Below are 13,392 nucleotides of genomic sequence, written 5' to 3'. Positions count from 1 at the left end.
ATTTTTAATGATTTTAAAGTTTCAGGGGATTTTTAAGGATAATTTTAATTGATCGGCCTGTTTAAATATTTCTTTTTAATTCGGCTTTTAATTATTGTATTTGTATTGTAGTTTTATGAGGCTGTTAGCCGCCCTGAGTCCCATGAGGAGAAGGGCGGGGTATAAATTAAATTAATAATAATAATAATAATAATAATAAATACTGAAAGATTGCTATCATATCACCCCTAGTTCTTCTCTTTGTTAAAATAGACATACCTAGTTCCCACAACTGTTCATCGTATGGTTTAGCCTCCAGACCCCTTATCATTTTTGTCTTGTATGCTGAGATGTTGGTTGAGTAAGTCATATATTTTGAAAAAAAGGATATTCCATTTCAATTCGAATGTCTTCCAAGCGGCCTCTGAGTTCTGCAGAATCTTCTTCACCATATTCTTCAAATACCTGCAGCTGCAGTTTCAGCTCCTCATTGTCTTGAGCATGCAATTCCTGTAAAGGGCATCTGTCACTTCAGAGGATATCCACTAGACATCACAACCCTCTTTTATTCCAAGAAAACTTCAAATTATTTGGTAAAATATTGTTTTGTTTTCTCTCTTCCCTTTCCTTTCTCACCTCCCTGCTCCCCCCAATAAGAGAACTAATTTGTTGAAATTATTTGAGACAAGAGACAAACTGATTAACATAAAACTGATTACAATGTCCCTGCCCAAACATTCATGACATAAAAAGGGAACCTCTTTATCATTTATATATAGGCGATTCACATAATTGAAACATAAATTGAAACACAAATGGTATACAGGGTAGTCCTCAACTTATGACCGCAGTTGGGACCAGAATTTCCATTTCTAAGCAAAGCAGTTGCTAGGTGAGTTGCACCTGATTTTACAACATTTTTTGCCATAATTCTTAAGCAAATCACACAGCCTTTAAGCAAATCTGGCTTTCCTAATTGACTTTACTTGTTGGAAGTCATCTGGAAAGGTTGCAAATGGTGATCACATGACCTCAGGATGCCGCAACCATCATAAACATGTGCCAGTCTAACAGGGCTAACAGCAGAGTTCTCATCTTCATTCAAGAATCCATTATGCATTTCCAACTGCCGAGAATACTTAATTTGCATAACTACACATTCCTTATTATTTTAGTTCTCTACCATTCTTTCTTTTGAGAATCCTATGTAAATAAGAGTTATTCTTTTAAAATATGGCCAGCTATAAAAGAACATAGGTATTCCTTGACTTATGACTAGTTATTTAGCAACCAATCAAAGTTATGACAGTTTAGAAAGATAATGGGGAAGCTGGTAGGAAAGGTTGCAAGTTGCTACTGCTGCTTGCCAAAAGATTTCTCCTTCCTTTCATGTATGGGGGGAGGAGGGAATCCTTTGCCAGGCTGCAGAAACGAAGCCACAAAAGGGAGAGGAAATCTTGCCCTGGTCTGCAGAAATGAAGCAAAATCCAAACTTTGTTTCTTCAGCACAAGACTTTCCTCCTGCACAAGATGGGGAGGGGAATTCCTTCATTGAGCTGGAGAAACAAAATAAGAATCCCAAAGCTTTGTTCCCACATTCCACCACAGGAGTTCTCTTCTGTTCACAAAGAGTTGCTGCCTGCCTTCTTACGGCAGGCACAGTGATTTCACTTTGTTCATCTTAAAACTGGGAGAGCTGGGAATGCACTTGTTGAGCAAGGCAGTCATGTGGGTATCTTGCTGAATGACCACTTTGCTCAATGAGCAAGATTCCAGTGCTAATTATGGCCATAAGTCAAAGACTACCTGAACCCCCAAAATAATGTTGAAGTGTAATTAACCCCATCAAGTTGTTTACACTTTAAATGGAGTCTTAAGATATTATCTTTCCCAATATAGCAAAGGTATCACAGTAGAAAGGAGAGATATTTCTAACCTTCAGGATTTGCTGCAGTCCAGAGCGCATTAATTCACTGCGGATGTGCAGCCTGAAGTCGAGCTCATCTGATGGGATGATTAGAGCATTGATCAACTGTAGACAAGCTACCTAAGAAAGTCAAAATAAAAATACATGATTCAAAGGCAACCCAGCTCATATTCTAAGTCTACTCCAGAACAGAAGTCTTCTTTTTAAAAGTAATTAATATTTGTCGCCCAGTGTCCCTATTATATTTAAATATATGCAGGGGGTCAAGTAATAATATACCTAGAGCAGCAGGAATGCATGGCTTGAAAAGACTACTCACTCCTTTTCATCCCAAAACCAGAATGCAGAATTTTAGAATCACAATGCTTACAAAATGCTTTATAATTAATGGATACTTAGTATGCTCTTCTAGGGCTTGTTAAACTAATCAAACCATCTTCCTGTTACCTTATACTCATTCTAATCAAAATGCCTGATTGCTACCTTGAGCTGGTTCTGAAGATATACAAAAAGAATTTCAGGATAAAAATCCATTGAGAAATCAAGTGTACTCAGTAATGGTGAAATAAAAGAGAAAATGAAAGGCATCAGAGTATTCTGAAAGAGATAAGGTAGATAGAGTGTGACATTCTTTTTCCAGGTTCCTCCTATTACCTTTAATGCTACTGAAGTTCCACTTTTCAGGCCATCCACAATGGGTTTAAATCGTTCTACTTCATCCATTTCTGCACGTTCAGTCAATGCTCCCAAAACTTGCTCGTGCCTAATCAAAAATAAAGGAATCACAAAAAACAGAAAGAAAAAATAAAGGAAGAAAAAGGGGGGAAATAAAAACCAGCTTTTATAATTGTTAGATACCAAGTCTATATTTTTTAAAAAAATCTTATTTTGACTTGGGATGTTAAAGATCCCATATTAAAATTTAGGATGCTAATCAAATTCTTCTGAATTTGAATGTATCAAATTTAGACTCAATTGTACAACTGGCATATACTCATAGATTATATCTGGCACTAGATGTTTTTGTAAAGAGTACAAATAACTAATCATCAACTTTATTAAATTCAAAGTTTGCTCACAGCTGCCAGTGTTTTTATTGTTTATTGTTTTTCTTCAGCAGGCAATGTACGTAGAACGTAGAATGATAGGGACTTCAGAAGTCTTTTAGTCCAAGCCACTGTTCGAGTCAAAAAAAATTACAGTATCCTGGACAAGTGGTTGAGGTACATTACTGAATGCTCCCCTCCATAAAGATATGGTTCCATTAACTAAATGTTTAAATAAATAATTAAACTCTCATTTCTTCAGTACAAAAGGCTCAATTAACAAATTATTATCTTTTGGGGATAATAATTAACTGAAAACATGTGAAATCTCTTTGAATCCTTGTAACACACATATCATTTCTCTCTCCTTATTACATTTTTCTGTTTTATTTTCTTGAATATTTTGTTTCTATATCAAAAATGTTTTGAACAAAATTGTGCAAAAATTATGGAGAGGAATCTAATTGCTATTACAAAAATAGTTTACTTGAATTAACTATTCATTCATAACAAGTAAAAGTTAGGAGGAACAAATGCATTGGATTGTGTCTTAAGATATGCAAACAGAAGTAAATTTGTGAAACAAGCTTTGCTGATTCCTCACTTCTTGCTATAACCTCCATTTATACTCTGAAAAGCTATAGATGTAAAACTTCCTTAAGTAACATGGGATGAGGGTAATGGCTTCAGGAAGAGAAGGAAGAGAATGTTGCTTCAACTTTTTTTCCTTGGGATATTCAGAATTCATCTCCTGTACCACTAATGTGCTTATTAAGAGGCATAACTGATAAAGAAACCATATTTTAACGTATTTTCCCAAAAGGACCCATTCTTCTACAGCGTACAACTAAATCAAAAGATAAACTACTCATTGCCACATACATATCCACAGGCTGAGGCAGGATGCAGAGAGCAGAGAGTAGCTTGATAGCATCAATCATCATCGTAGGGACTTTAGGATCAACTGCTTTTGCCAAAAGTAGAATCCCATCATCTGTTTCAAGCATTGTCTTAATTCCAAACTAAAAAGTAAAAATCAATTTGGGTGAATAACTTAGATTATAGGCAGAAATAATATCCATACCACAAAATAGCACAAGTCTCACAAAAACATTATACTATATGTTCAGAAAACAAGAGAAAGGGGATATGTTCTAATGAAGAACTTTTGAAGCCAATTTCGAGAAGAACTTAAAGGCATTTTCACTCAATACTGTTTCCATTCCTCAGTGTATTCAAAGTGCTTTTCAGTCTGCCAAGCAATTAACTGAATAGGCAGGAAACATGATGAATGGGAAATGGAAGTATACACACAACAATCCAGACACTTTTGATGTCAAATTTGCTGTAGAAACCAATATAAAAGAATTCCAGCAATCGTTGTATATGAAGTTGTCTTATATGTTGATAATGGATAGATCTGATGTCAGATTGATCTAACCATATACAGTATAAACAAGAAACCTAAAGCTTACACCATCTATGCTGATGCATCATTCCCTGCTAATGGTTAAAGTTAATACAGATAGTCTTCAACTTACAAGTATGATTCAGCCCCCCAAAAATCTGTTGTTAAGTGAGACATTTGTTAAGTGAATATTACCCATTTTGCAACTTTTCTTGCCACAGTTGTTAAGTGAATCACTGCAGTTCTTAAGTTAGTAACAGGATTGTTAAGTGACTCTGACTTCCCCATTTATTTGTCAGAAGGTCACAAAAGGTGATTATGTGACCCTGGTACACTCATAAATATGAGTCAGTTGCCAAGCATCTGAATTTTGATTATGTGACCATGGGATGCTACAAGAGTCGTGTAAAAAACAGTCACAAGTCACATTTTTTCAGTGCTGTTGTAACTTAGAACAGTCAGTAAATGAACTGTTATAAGTCGATGACTGCTTATACCAGTCATTTTTAAAAATATTTTACAATGCAGATTGTCCTCAGTTATTAATCACTTGTTTAGTTACTATTTAAAGTTATGATGGCGCTGTATGAGGAGACATGACCAGTTCTTCTAGGTGTGACTGTCACATTATTGTAATTTGGGCGCTTGACAACCAGCTCATAATCACAACAGTCACAGCATCCCACAATCATAGGATTGCTATTTGTATCATTTGCTGCTGGCTTCCAAAAAGCAAAGTCAATGGAAAAGCCAGCAGGAGGTCACAAACGGCAGTCAAATGATACCATGCTTTATGATTGCATCACTTCGCAACAGAGTTGCAGAATCCCAGTTACTCTCATTATGCAATGACTATCTTTATGCATAAGTTATAACTAAAGCCAGGTTTTACTGCAAACAGGCCCATGGTATTCTATGCACACAAGAATGTCTACCTAGAAATTACTTTGTCTCCCAACATACTGATGTTCACATTCCACCAATTGGGACATATATGAGTAGCTGGGGTCAATATTCATGGGCTCATTTGCTGATGACTATGGCAATGTGGAATGTTACAAGGGGTATATGTCAAAGAGTTTGAATTAAAAAAGAAATGGAAGAAAAAAAACTCTGTCAAACAAAGGGGAAGAATGCAACAGATTTTAAAGAACATGGTCTGATCATGTAAAATTGACAAACACATTCCTGAAAGTATGAGTTTAATGAAAGGTTAAAATATGTTAGAAATTATTAATTAGGGTCAGAAATGCATCCTTGAAATGAAATGCTAGCAAATAGTTGAAAATTGAGCCAAATGCAATATAAGAATTTTCTTAGTAATGTATTTTAAGGATAAATGGCATTGGCATGAGGACTTTTTGTGATGGTGTTGAAGAGTATGTTGATTCAGCATATGAGTATGTGGGTGCTTTTATATGCAGACTAGATGAGCCATGCCAAACTTTGGCTCATCATTTCAGAGATATTTCTAATGTACTGCCTTCACTGGAAAAGGTGGGATACATTCAGAAATATATCTGCCTAGAAGATGCAATGTTGAACTGTATAGCAGAGTCAAACCACAGCAGAGGAAATATTTTATGACATTTTGTGTTGCCATAGATTGCTTTATGATAATGTTTATATTTTAATATGTTTTATATAAAATTTGCCAAATTTCAATTCCATGGGAGTCATGGATTTCAGATACATACTGTAAGTTAGCCCATTTATGTATCTTCATTCAAAAACTTTTGCCCTATGGTACATCATTTCGTCCAGTTAAGGGTTACAGGAATCAGCATTTTAAAGTTTTAAATCCAGAGTTTTAGTAGTATATAGATAATGCCATATTCTTGGCTAACAGCCCCAGTGATTTACAGTAAAACATATACAAATTAATTGATGCAATAAACAAAATAGGTTTGAAGATTAATATAAAAATCTACTTGCAAATGGTAAAATTAAGAGAATAAACTATTAAAAGTTATATATAAATGGTCAAAAATTTGACCAAGTATATCCTTGATAGAACATTTCTTAAAGATAGAATGCCTGCAACATTCTCTTTTTCACATATTTTCATACTTTAAACTCCATTATCGTACTACTACTGATTTTATTCCTTCTGCACCTCTCAGAAATACTTATTTTACAGTTAGCATTCCTTTCTATTTTGGTTTTTTATGCCTAAACTGTTCTTTTTCTCAATTCTCAAAAGTATTTTTTCAATGTTCATTTTACTTCAAATAATCACTCATAATCTCCTCACAAATAACTCTCACAGAAAAATTTATTAGACTTACTCTTCATTTTTTGAGTGTTTTCCTGCCAACATTTTGTTTAGGAATGTTTTATCTGCAATAAACTGTTTGAATAAACTAGGACAAAAGACAGATGTCAAGGATTTCTGCCTATGTGTAGTCACAATTAATGTTGTTGATTTGTAAATTTCTTTAACATATTTTAAATAGTGTTAATGTCCGAAGTCATTATCTCACCCACCCATTATAGTCTTGTTTTATTATGATCCTTGCTTGTAAGTTTAGAGCATCATTTTCTATACTCATATCCAGTGTGTAATAGTGTTCCTGAACTGATTTCTTCTGCTTTGAGAAACTGATTTGATTTTTTTCGGCTTCTTTCAGTAAATGTATTCTGTTTTAATGTAGCCTAATCTTTCCAGTATAGTTTTTCTTCTTAACTTAGACAGTTATCTTCATCTCATTTTAGACTCCCATAATCCTGAAATTTATCCTTGTCTTGTCTCTTTAGTTCTCTCCTCACAATTTCTTATATACAATTCTAAATTTAGAATTCTTAGTAGTATTATAGGAAATAACATTAATTATAATTTTCATTCAGATTACCTTTCAGGGTTTTTTGTTTCTACTTGAATTATATTTTCTGCTTCAATTTTTTTTTAGATTTCTATTTCATGTGGCTCTTAACCATGGTTTTAAGTATTCACAATCTGAAAATACAAATCAGATCATGCCTTCTGAGGTAAAGGGTTTCATGTATTGGCAGCTTTGCAAGTTTTTTCTCTACATTTTATAAATATGCAAAATTGTAGACAGACTTTTGCATAAATAAACTTTTTTTCATAATGCCATTCTCCAATACCTTAATAATCACAACTATTCAGCTGGAATAAAGTCCTTGTGAATCAAGATTTTTCAGAAGTGGTTTGTCATTGCCTCTTTTTTAGGGTTGAGAGAAAGTGACTGGCCCAAGATTACCCAGCTAGCTTTTTTGCCTAAAGATGGACTAATACTGCTGAAAAAGAACATGTTTAAATTCTTGCCCATTTGTAATTTTTGCTTTCTACTAATTAAATATAAGGAATTATATTCACAAGTTTCTACATGGAGAAAATAAGGGACTTACTTTGTTGTTCATGAAAGCTTTTAAACACCTAATAATTTCATGTTGGATCCTGAAGTCATATGACCTGGAAAAAACAAGAAACAAAACTGAAATAATATTAATTGTACACCCAGAATTATCTACTTACACATGTAGGTTTCCATTCCAGAACATTAAAAAACATGCAAAACCATAAGAAACTGTAGCAGAATGCTCCTAACTATATCAAAATTCAGTAGAGGAAAAATATGACTGGATAAAAATACTACCCACAAGGCCCAATCTTGTGGATCCATACATCCATTTATCCTTTGTTGTTGTTAGTTGCAAAGTCGTGTCTGACCCATTGCGACCCCATGGACAACGTTCCTCCAGGCCTTCCTATCCTCTACCATCTTCTGGAGTCCATTTAAGCTCACGCCTACTGCTTCAGTGACTCCATCCAGCCACCTCATTCTCTGTCGTCCCCTTCTTCTCTTGCCCTCCATCTTTCCCAGCATTAGACTCTTCTCCAGTGAGTCCTTCCTTCTCATCAGGTGGCCAAAGTACTTGAGTTTCAACTTCAGGATCTGGCCTTCTAAAGAGCAGTCAGGGTTGATCTCCTCTAGGACTGACCAGTTTGATCGCCTTGCAGTCCAGGGGACTCGCAGGACTCTTCTCCAGCACCATAGTTCAAAGGCCTCAATTCTTTTGCACTCAACCTTTCTTATGGTCCAACTTTCACAGCCATACATTGCAACTGGGAAAACCATGGCCTTGACTATACGTACTTTTGTTATCCTTATCCTACACAAATGTCCTTATTTTTCCTTTAATCTTTGTACACCCAAATAAAACACACAATTAAAACATGTTTCCAGCATGCAAATATCATCTTAACCATTCATTCATCCACCCATCCATCCCTCCACCCATCCATCTATATTAAAAGCTATATTCATTCAACCTTCCAACCTATCTATCTACCTACTTATGAAAGTCAGTGTATTTAGAGTCCTGCACTAAGGTACGGAGACTCAGGTTCTAGACCTCCTTTAGGCACAGAAACTCACTTGATGATTTTGGGCCAATAACACCCTCTCAACCTACGCTGAGAAGTCAAAAAACATCTATCTACTGACCAACACTGGACCAGCATGGTAGATTACAATCCATATAATATGCACACTTGTATACACAAATGAGGCAGAATGTTTGTGCATATACACAAATTTATCTAGATGCATATGTATATGTATATATTTTATCATTTCATCTCAACTTAAACTATTTTAATTCAAGTGCTCCTTACCCAGAAAACTCATCCTTCTCATCATGAAGACCTTTCAATATGTCCAGTAGGCAATTCAGACCTTCAGCTCCAAAATTTTGCACCCAGCTGCAATTGTTGTAGAATAAAACACATTATTATCTAAATAAAATAATTACTTCATCTTCTCATTGCACTGGCAATTGCATAAAGGTAGTCCTCGAATTACAACAATTGGGACTAGAATTTCCATTGTAAATTGCTGTAGTCATGTCGATTTGAACCTGATTAAACACAATTTTTATGGTGGTCATTAATCAAATCACCATAATTGTTAATTAAATCATGCAGTTGTTAAGTCAACCCAGCTTCTCCAATGGGTGTTTTTTTGGCCAGGAATTGGCAAAAATGATCACAAATCACAATCACATGACCAAGATGTGTCCAAAATGTGATTAGGTTACTATGGGAGAGGTGCAACCATCATAAGTGTGAGTACAGGTCATAAATCACTTTTTCTGAGGCCATGATAACTCTACACAGTCGTTAAATGAAGAGTTGTAAATCGAGGACTAGCTGTACATCTGTCTCCAGACATGCATCATGCCCACAAATTTTAAACAGTATTTAGCAGTCAACAACATTCTAACTGAACCATTACCTGACAGGATTGTTATTGAGTGACACACGTAGAGACTCCAAACATCCAAGGAGCTGTGCATCTTTAAGACCAAATTTTAGTTCCTGAATGTACATAATGGGAGATTTCGAGTTCTCCTTTTGACTCATGCCCTGCAAATGAAAAAGAATGATAAATATATATCCATTCTTTCTAAATTAAATATGTCTCCACAGCACAGAATAAAATTCTTGAATTGAATTTTTCTCTAATGTTCAACAGATGAATACAACAAAGCTTTCAGTTTTAAAAATGGGTTCAATTGGATATTGTTGAACTATATCCAATTACATTCCAGAATTATATTCCTTTTCTATTTGCTATAATTTAGGACTTCTTCAGTATTTAGATACTGGCTTTCTATTATCTTCTCCATCCCACAGTTTAATAATCAACTATACTTCATTTCAAAAATATATTAGAATATAGCTGGCAATACATTGTATGTTTGCCTTATAATTATAATTACAATTCATAATAGAAATTTGTACTTGGATTTCTTGTAAAAAGTCTGAGGTTGATTTCAGGAATGTGGAATCAGTTATTATTACTGTTTGATATGTACGTTTCTTGTCCAGCAACTACTCAATAAGACTAAAACAAGTGAGACTTGTTAAGTTAGATTAAAACAAAAAATGGAATATAAAATTATTATAAATTAAATGTAATAATAAAATATTAAAAACAATTAACAATTAAAAGCTTGGCAAAACAGATAGGATTTACTAATTTTCTAAATAGGATAGAAGGGTAGAAATATGTATCTTATCAGGAAAGGGTGTTACTTAGATAGTCAGCATCAAGCTACTTAAGGCTTTAAATTGAGCTCTCGAATTAAGCTCAGTAAACAGCCAGCAACCAATAAAACTTTTTCAGTAGAGGTACTGCATAGTTTCTGCACCTTGTACTTCTTAGCAGCCTAGCTGTTCCATTATACAACAACTGAAATTTCCAGAAATTTACAAGGGTACTCACACAAAGCATACCACATTAATTAAGAACAGATTATTGCCAAAACTAACCAGTTCAACAAAAACTATAGCTATCTCATGAATTATAATTCTGCAGAAGCACCCTTTGCCACATCAACAACTTGCAATTCTATGACAGTTGAGAATTAAATTCCAAAGTGTCTGTCCTTTGGAACATCCTTCTCCCAGAGATTAGAACATAGAATAGGTTTGGAATAGACCTTGGAGGTCGTCTAGTCCAACCCCCTGCCTAAGGCAGTAGAATGTATTCCATTCCAGACAAAATAGCTGTCCAATGTTTTCTTGAAAATCTCCAGTGATGGAACCCCCACAACTTCCAAAGGTAAAAAGTTCCACTGATTAATTGTTCTGTCAGGAAATTTCTTCTTAATTTTAAGTTGGATCTCTCTTTAATGATGTTTCACTCTTACTTCTTGTCCTGCTCTCAGGTTCTTTGGGGAATAGGTTAAAAAACCCCTCTTCTCTTTAACAGCCCTTCAAGTAATGGAAGATTGCTGTTATTTCAACCATAGTCCTTCTCTTTGTTAGCCTCCAGACCCCTTATAATCTTTGTTGCTCTTCTCTACATTCTTTCTAGGGTCTCAACATCTTTTTTATATCATCATGATCAGTACTGGATGCAGTATTCCAAGTTTGATCCTACCAGTGCAATATAAAGTGGTACTACTACTTTACGTGATCTTGATGCTATCTCTCTATTGATGCAGCTTAAGACTGAGTTGGCTTTTTTGGCAGCTACAGCATACTGCTGGCTCATACTTAAGTGGTGGTCTACTAGGACATCTAGATCTCTCTCACAGTTACTACTGTTGACCCAGGTATCATCTATTCTATACCTGTGCATTTGTTTTTTCTTGTCTGTATAGGACCTTACTTTTCTCATCACTGAAAGGCATTTTGTTGGATAACGCCCAGTGTTCAAGTCTGTCAAGGTCCTTCTGAATCTTGAATCTATCTTCTAAAGCGTTAACTGTTCCCCTCAGCTTATTGTCATCTGTAAATTTGATGAGTTCCCTTTCTATCCTTCTCATCTAGATCATTTATGAAATTATTGAAGATTACTGCCCCCAAGACAGAACCTTGAGGTACCATACTGCATCCTTCCCTCCATTTAGATGTAGTTCCTGTCGAGTTCCGGCTGAGAAGCCCAACAAAGCAGAACACCAGAGGCATTGCATTCTCTAATGTCAACTTTATTAGGAATTAGCAAACCGATACGATAGAATTAAAGTTAGCTCTGAGAAAATGGCAGGAAGAAGTTAATTTAAAAAATGAAACTTTCCCTCCCCTCTCTGACAGTTCATGTCATGCCCCCATCGGAGCCTGAATCTGCTGAGGAAAATGAGCTTTTTCCTCTCCCCCCTCTTTAGCTTATTTTAATCAGTTTTATATCTATTTTATTGTAGTACTAGTGTTGTGCTGTTTATTTGGGTTAGTTACAGAATATTTCACCAATAAAATTATTTTTAAAAACACAAAAATTGATATTACTTAATGACTATTCAAGATCGTCCTAAGCGGAGATAAACTCTTTGATCTACCAATTGAATGGTAGTGTTCATTGACTTGATTTACTAATAGGGCTTCCATGAAAAAGGCTAGCATAGAAAAGAATTATGAAGTAGTAAGAGATATGGATCCCAATGGCTTAGAAACTAACCAATCCAGAATCAAAAGTCTCTGGAAGGGAATTAATTTTGATACCTTGATTCCATAACCTCAACCAAAATTTCTAGACCACGGGTTGGAAAAAAACTACAAAACTGTATATTAGGGTATTAAAAAGAGAAATTGTCATGAGTTATAAAAAATCTTATCAGGAGTTCTACTGATCAAAAAAAAAAAAAAAACAGGAAAGAAAGCATAGAAGAAAGTCCTCAACCAGCTCTGAAGACATTTCTCTTACACATGGTCATATGATCCAATAAAAACTGGCAACAGTACTGGATGTATTAGTGATCGATGGCATCTGGGACTATCGGTGGGGACAGTCCCAGAGATGAAAGTAATAATGGAGAACTTGTGGCTTCAACAATAATTTTTGGGCAATTATTAGGTCCGTTTAAGTGCAAGTGTGTTGCTTTCTCAGATCTCTCAGAAGCAAGAGATGTTGCGAGAGATGTTGGGAAGACTGCTTAGGCTGAACCTTGTTTAATTATGACACAATTTAACAGTCAAGTTTTTTTAATGAAGTGCCATATTCTGATTCTCTGCTTCTTAAACAGCGGAAACATTGGAACTTTCCATTTACTTTTAGATTCACAGCAGTTAAATGATGTTCAAACTGTAAACTAAATAAAGTAACTATACTGAACAAGCATTATGCTCAATTAATGTCTGAAACTACCTTGAGTTTATTCCATTTTATAGTCTGAAGCCACTAAGATTTTTTCAGCTCTTCCTTTATTCAGAGAAGCCAGTAAATAAGCAATCATATTAAATACTGTGCTCTACAATCAGAGAACAGTATCAAAGAGTATAGACCAGGGGTAGTCAACCTTTTTATACCTACCGCCCACTTTTGTATCTCTGATAGTAGTAATATTTTCTAACCGCCCACCAGTTCCACAGTAATGGTGATTTATAAAGTAGGGAAGTAACTTTACTTTATAAAATTTATAAAGCAGAGTTACAGCAAGTTAAAGCATATAATAATAATTACTTACCAAATACTTTATGTCGGACTTTTGCTAAGTTTGGCAGAATAAATCTTTATAAAACAACTTACTGTAGTTAAATCTATCTTTTTATTTATACTTTG

At 34.9% G+C, this 13,392-nt stretch overlaps 1 protein-coding gene across 1 annotated transcript in view; it reads right to left on the bottom strand.

Moving 5' to 3' along the window:
• DIAPH1 (diaphanous related formin 1) overlaps window positions 1-13,392 on the bottom strand; it is a 92,317-nt gene that overhangs the window by 61,228 nt on the left and 17,697 nt on the right. Inside the window, exons 5-11 of the mRNA XM_029286737.1 lie at window positions 9,622-9,752; window positions 9,003-9,089; window positions 7,733-7,796; window positions 3,835-3,974; window positions 2,561-2,669; window positions 1,916-2,026; window positions 371-489 (exon numbers count right to left, since the gene is read on the bottom strand). Of these exons, the coding sequence (XP_029142570.1) occupies window positions 371-489; window positions 1,916-2,026; window positions 2,561-2,669; window positions 3,835-3,974; window positions 7,733-7,796; window positions 9,003-9,089; window positions 9,622-9,752 (761 nt within the window). The remainder of the gene's footprint in view (window positions 1-370; window positions 490-1,915; window positions 2,027-2,560; window positions 2,670-3,834; window positions 3,975-7,732; window positions 7,797-9,002; window positions 9,090-9,621; window positions 9,753-13,392) is intronic.

This window comes from Protobothrops mucrosquamatus, unplaced genomic scaffold, assembly GCF_001527695.2.
Source record: "Protobothrops mucrosquamatus isolate PMUCROS unplaced genomic scaffold, P.Mucros_1.0 scaffold_226, whole genome shotgun sequence".
In the NCBI taxonomy this organism is placed as follows: domain Eukaryota; kingdom Metazoa; phylum Chordata; class Lepidosauria; order Squamata; family Viperidae; genus Protobothrops; species Protobothrops mucrosquamatus.
This window is presented reverse-complemented; position numbering and strand designations above follow the sequence as displayed.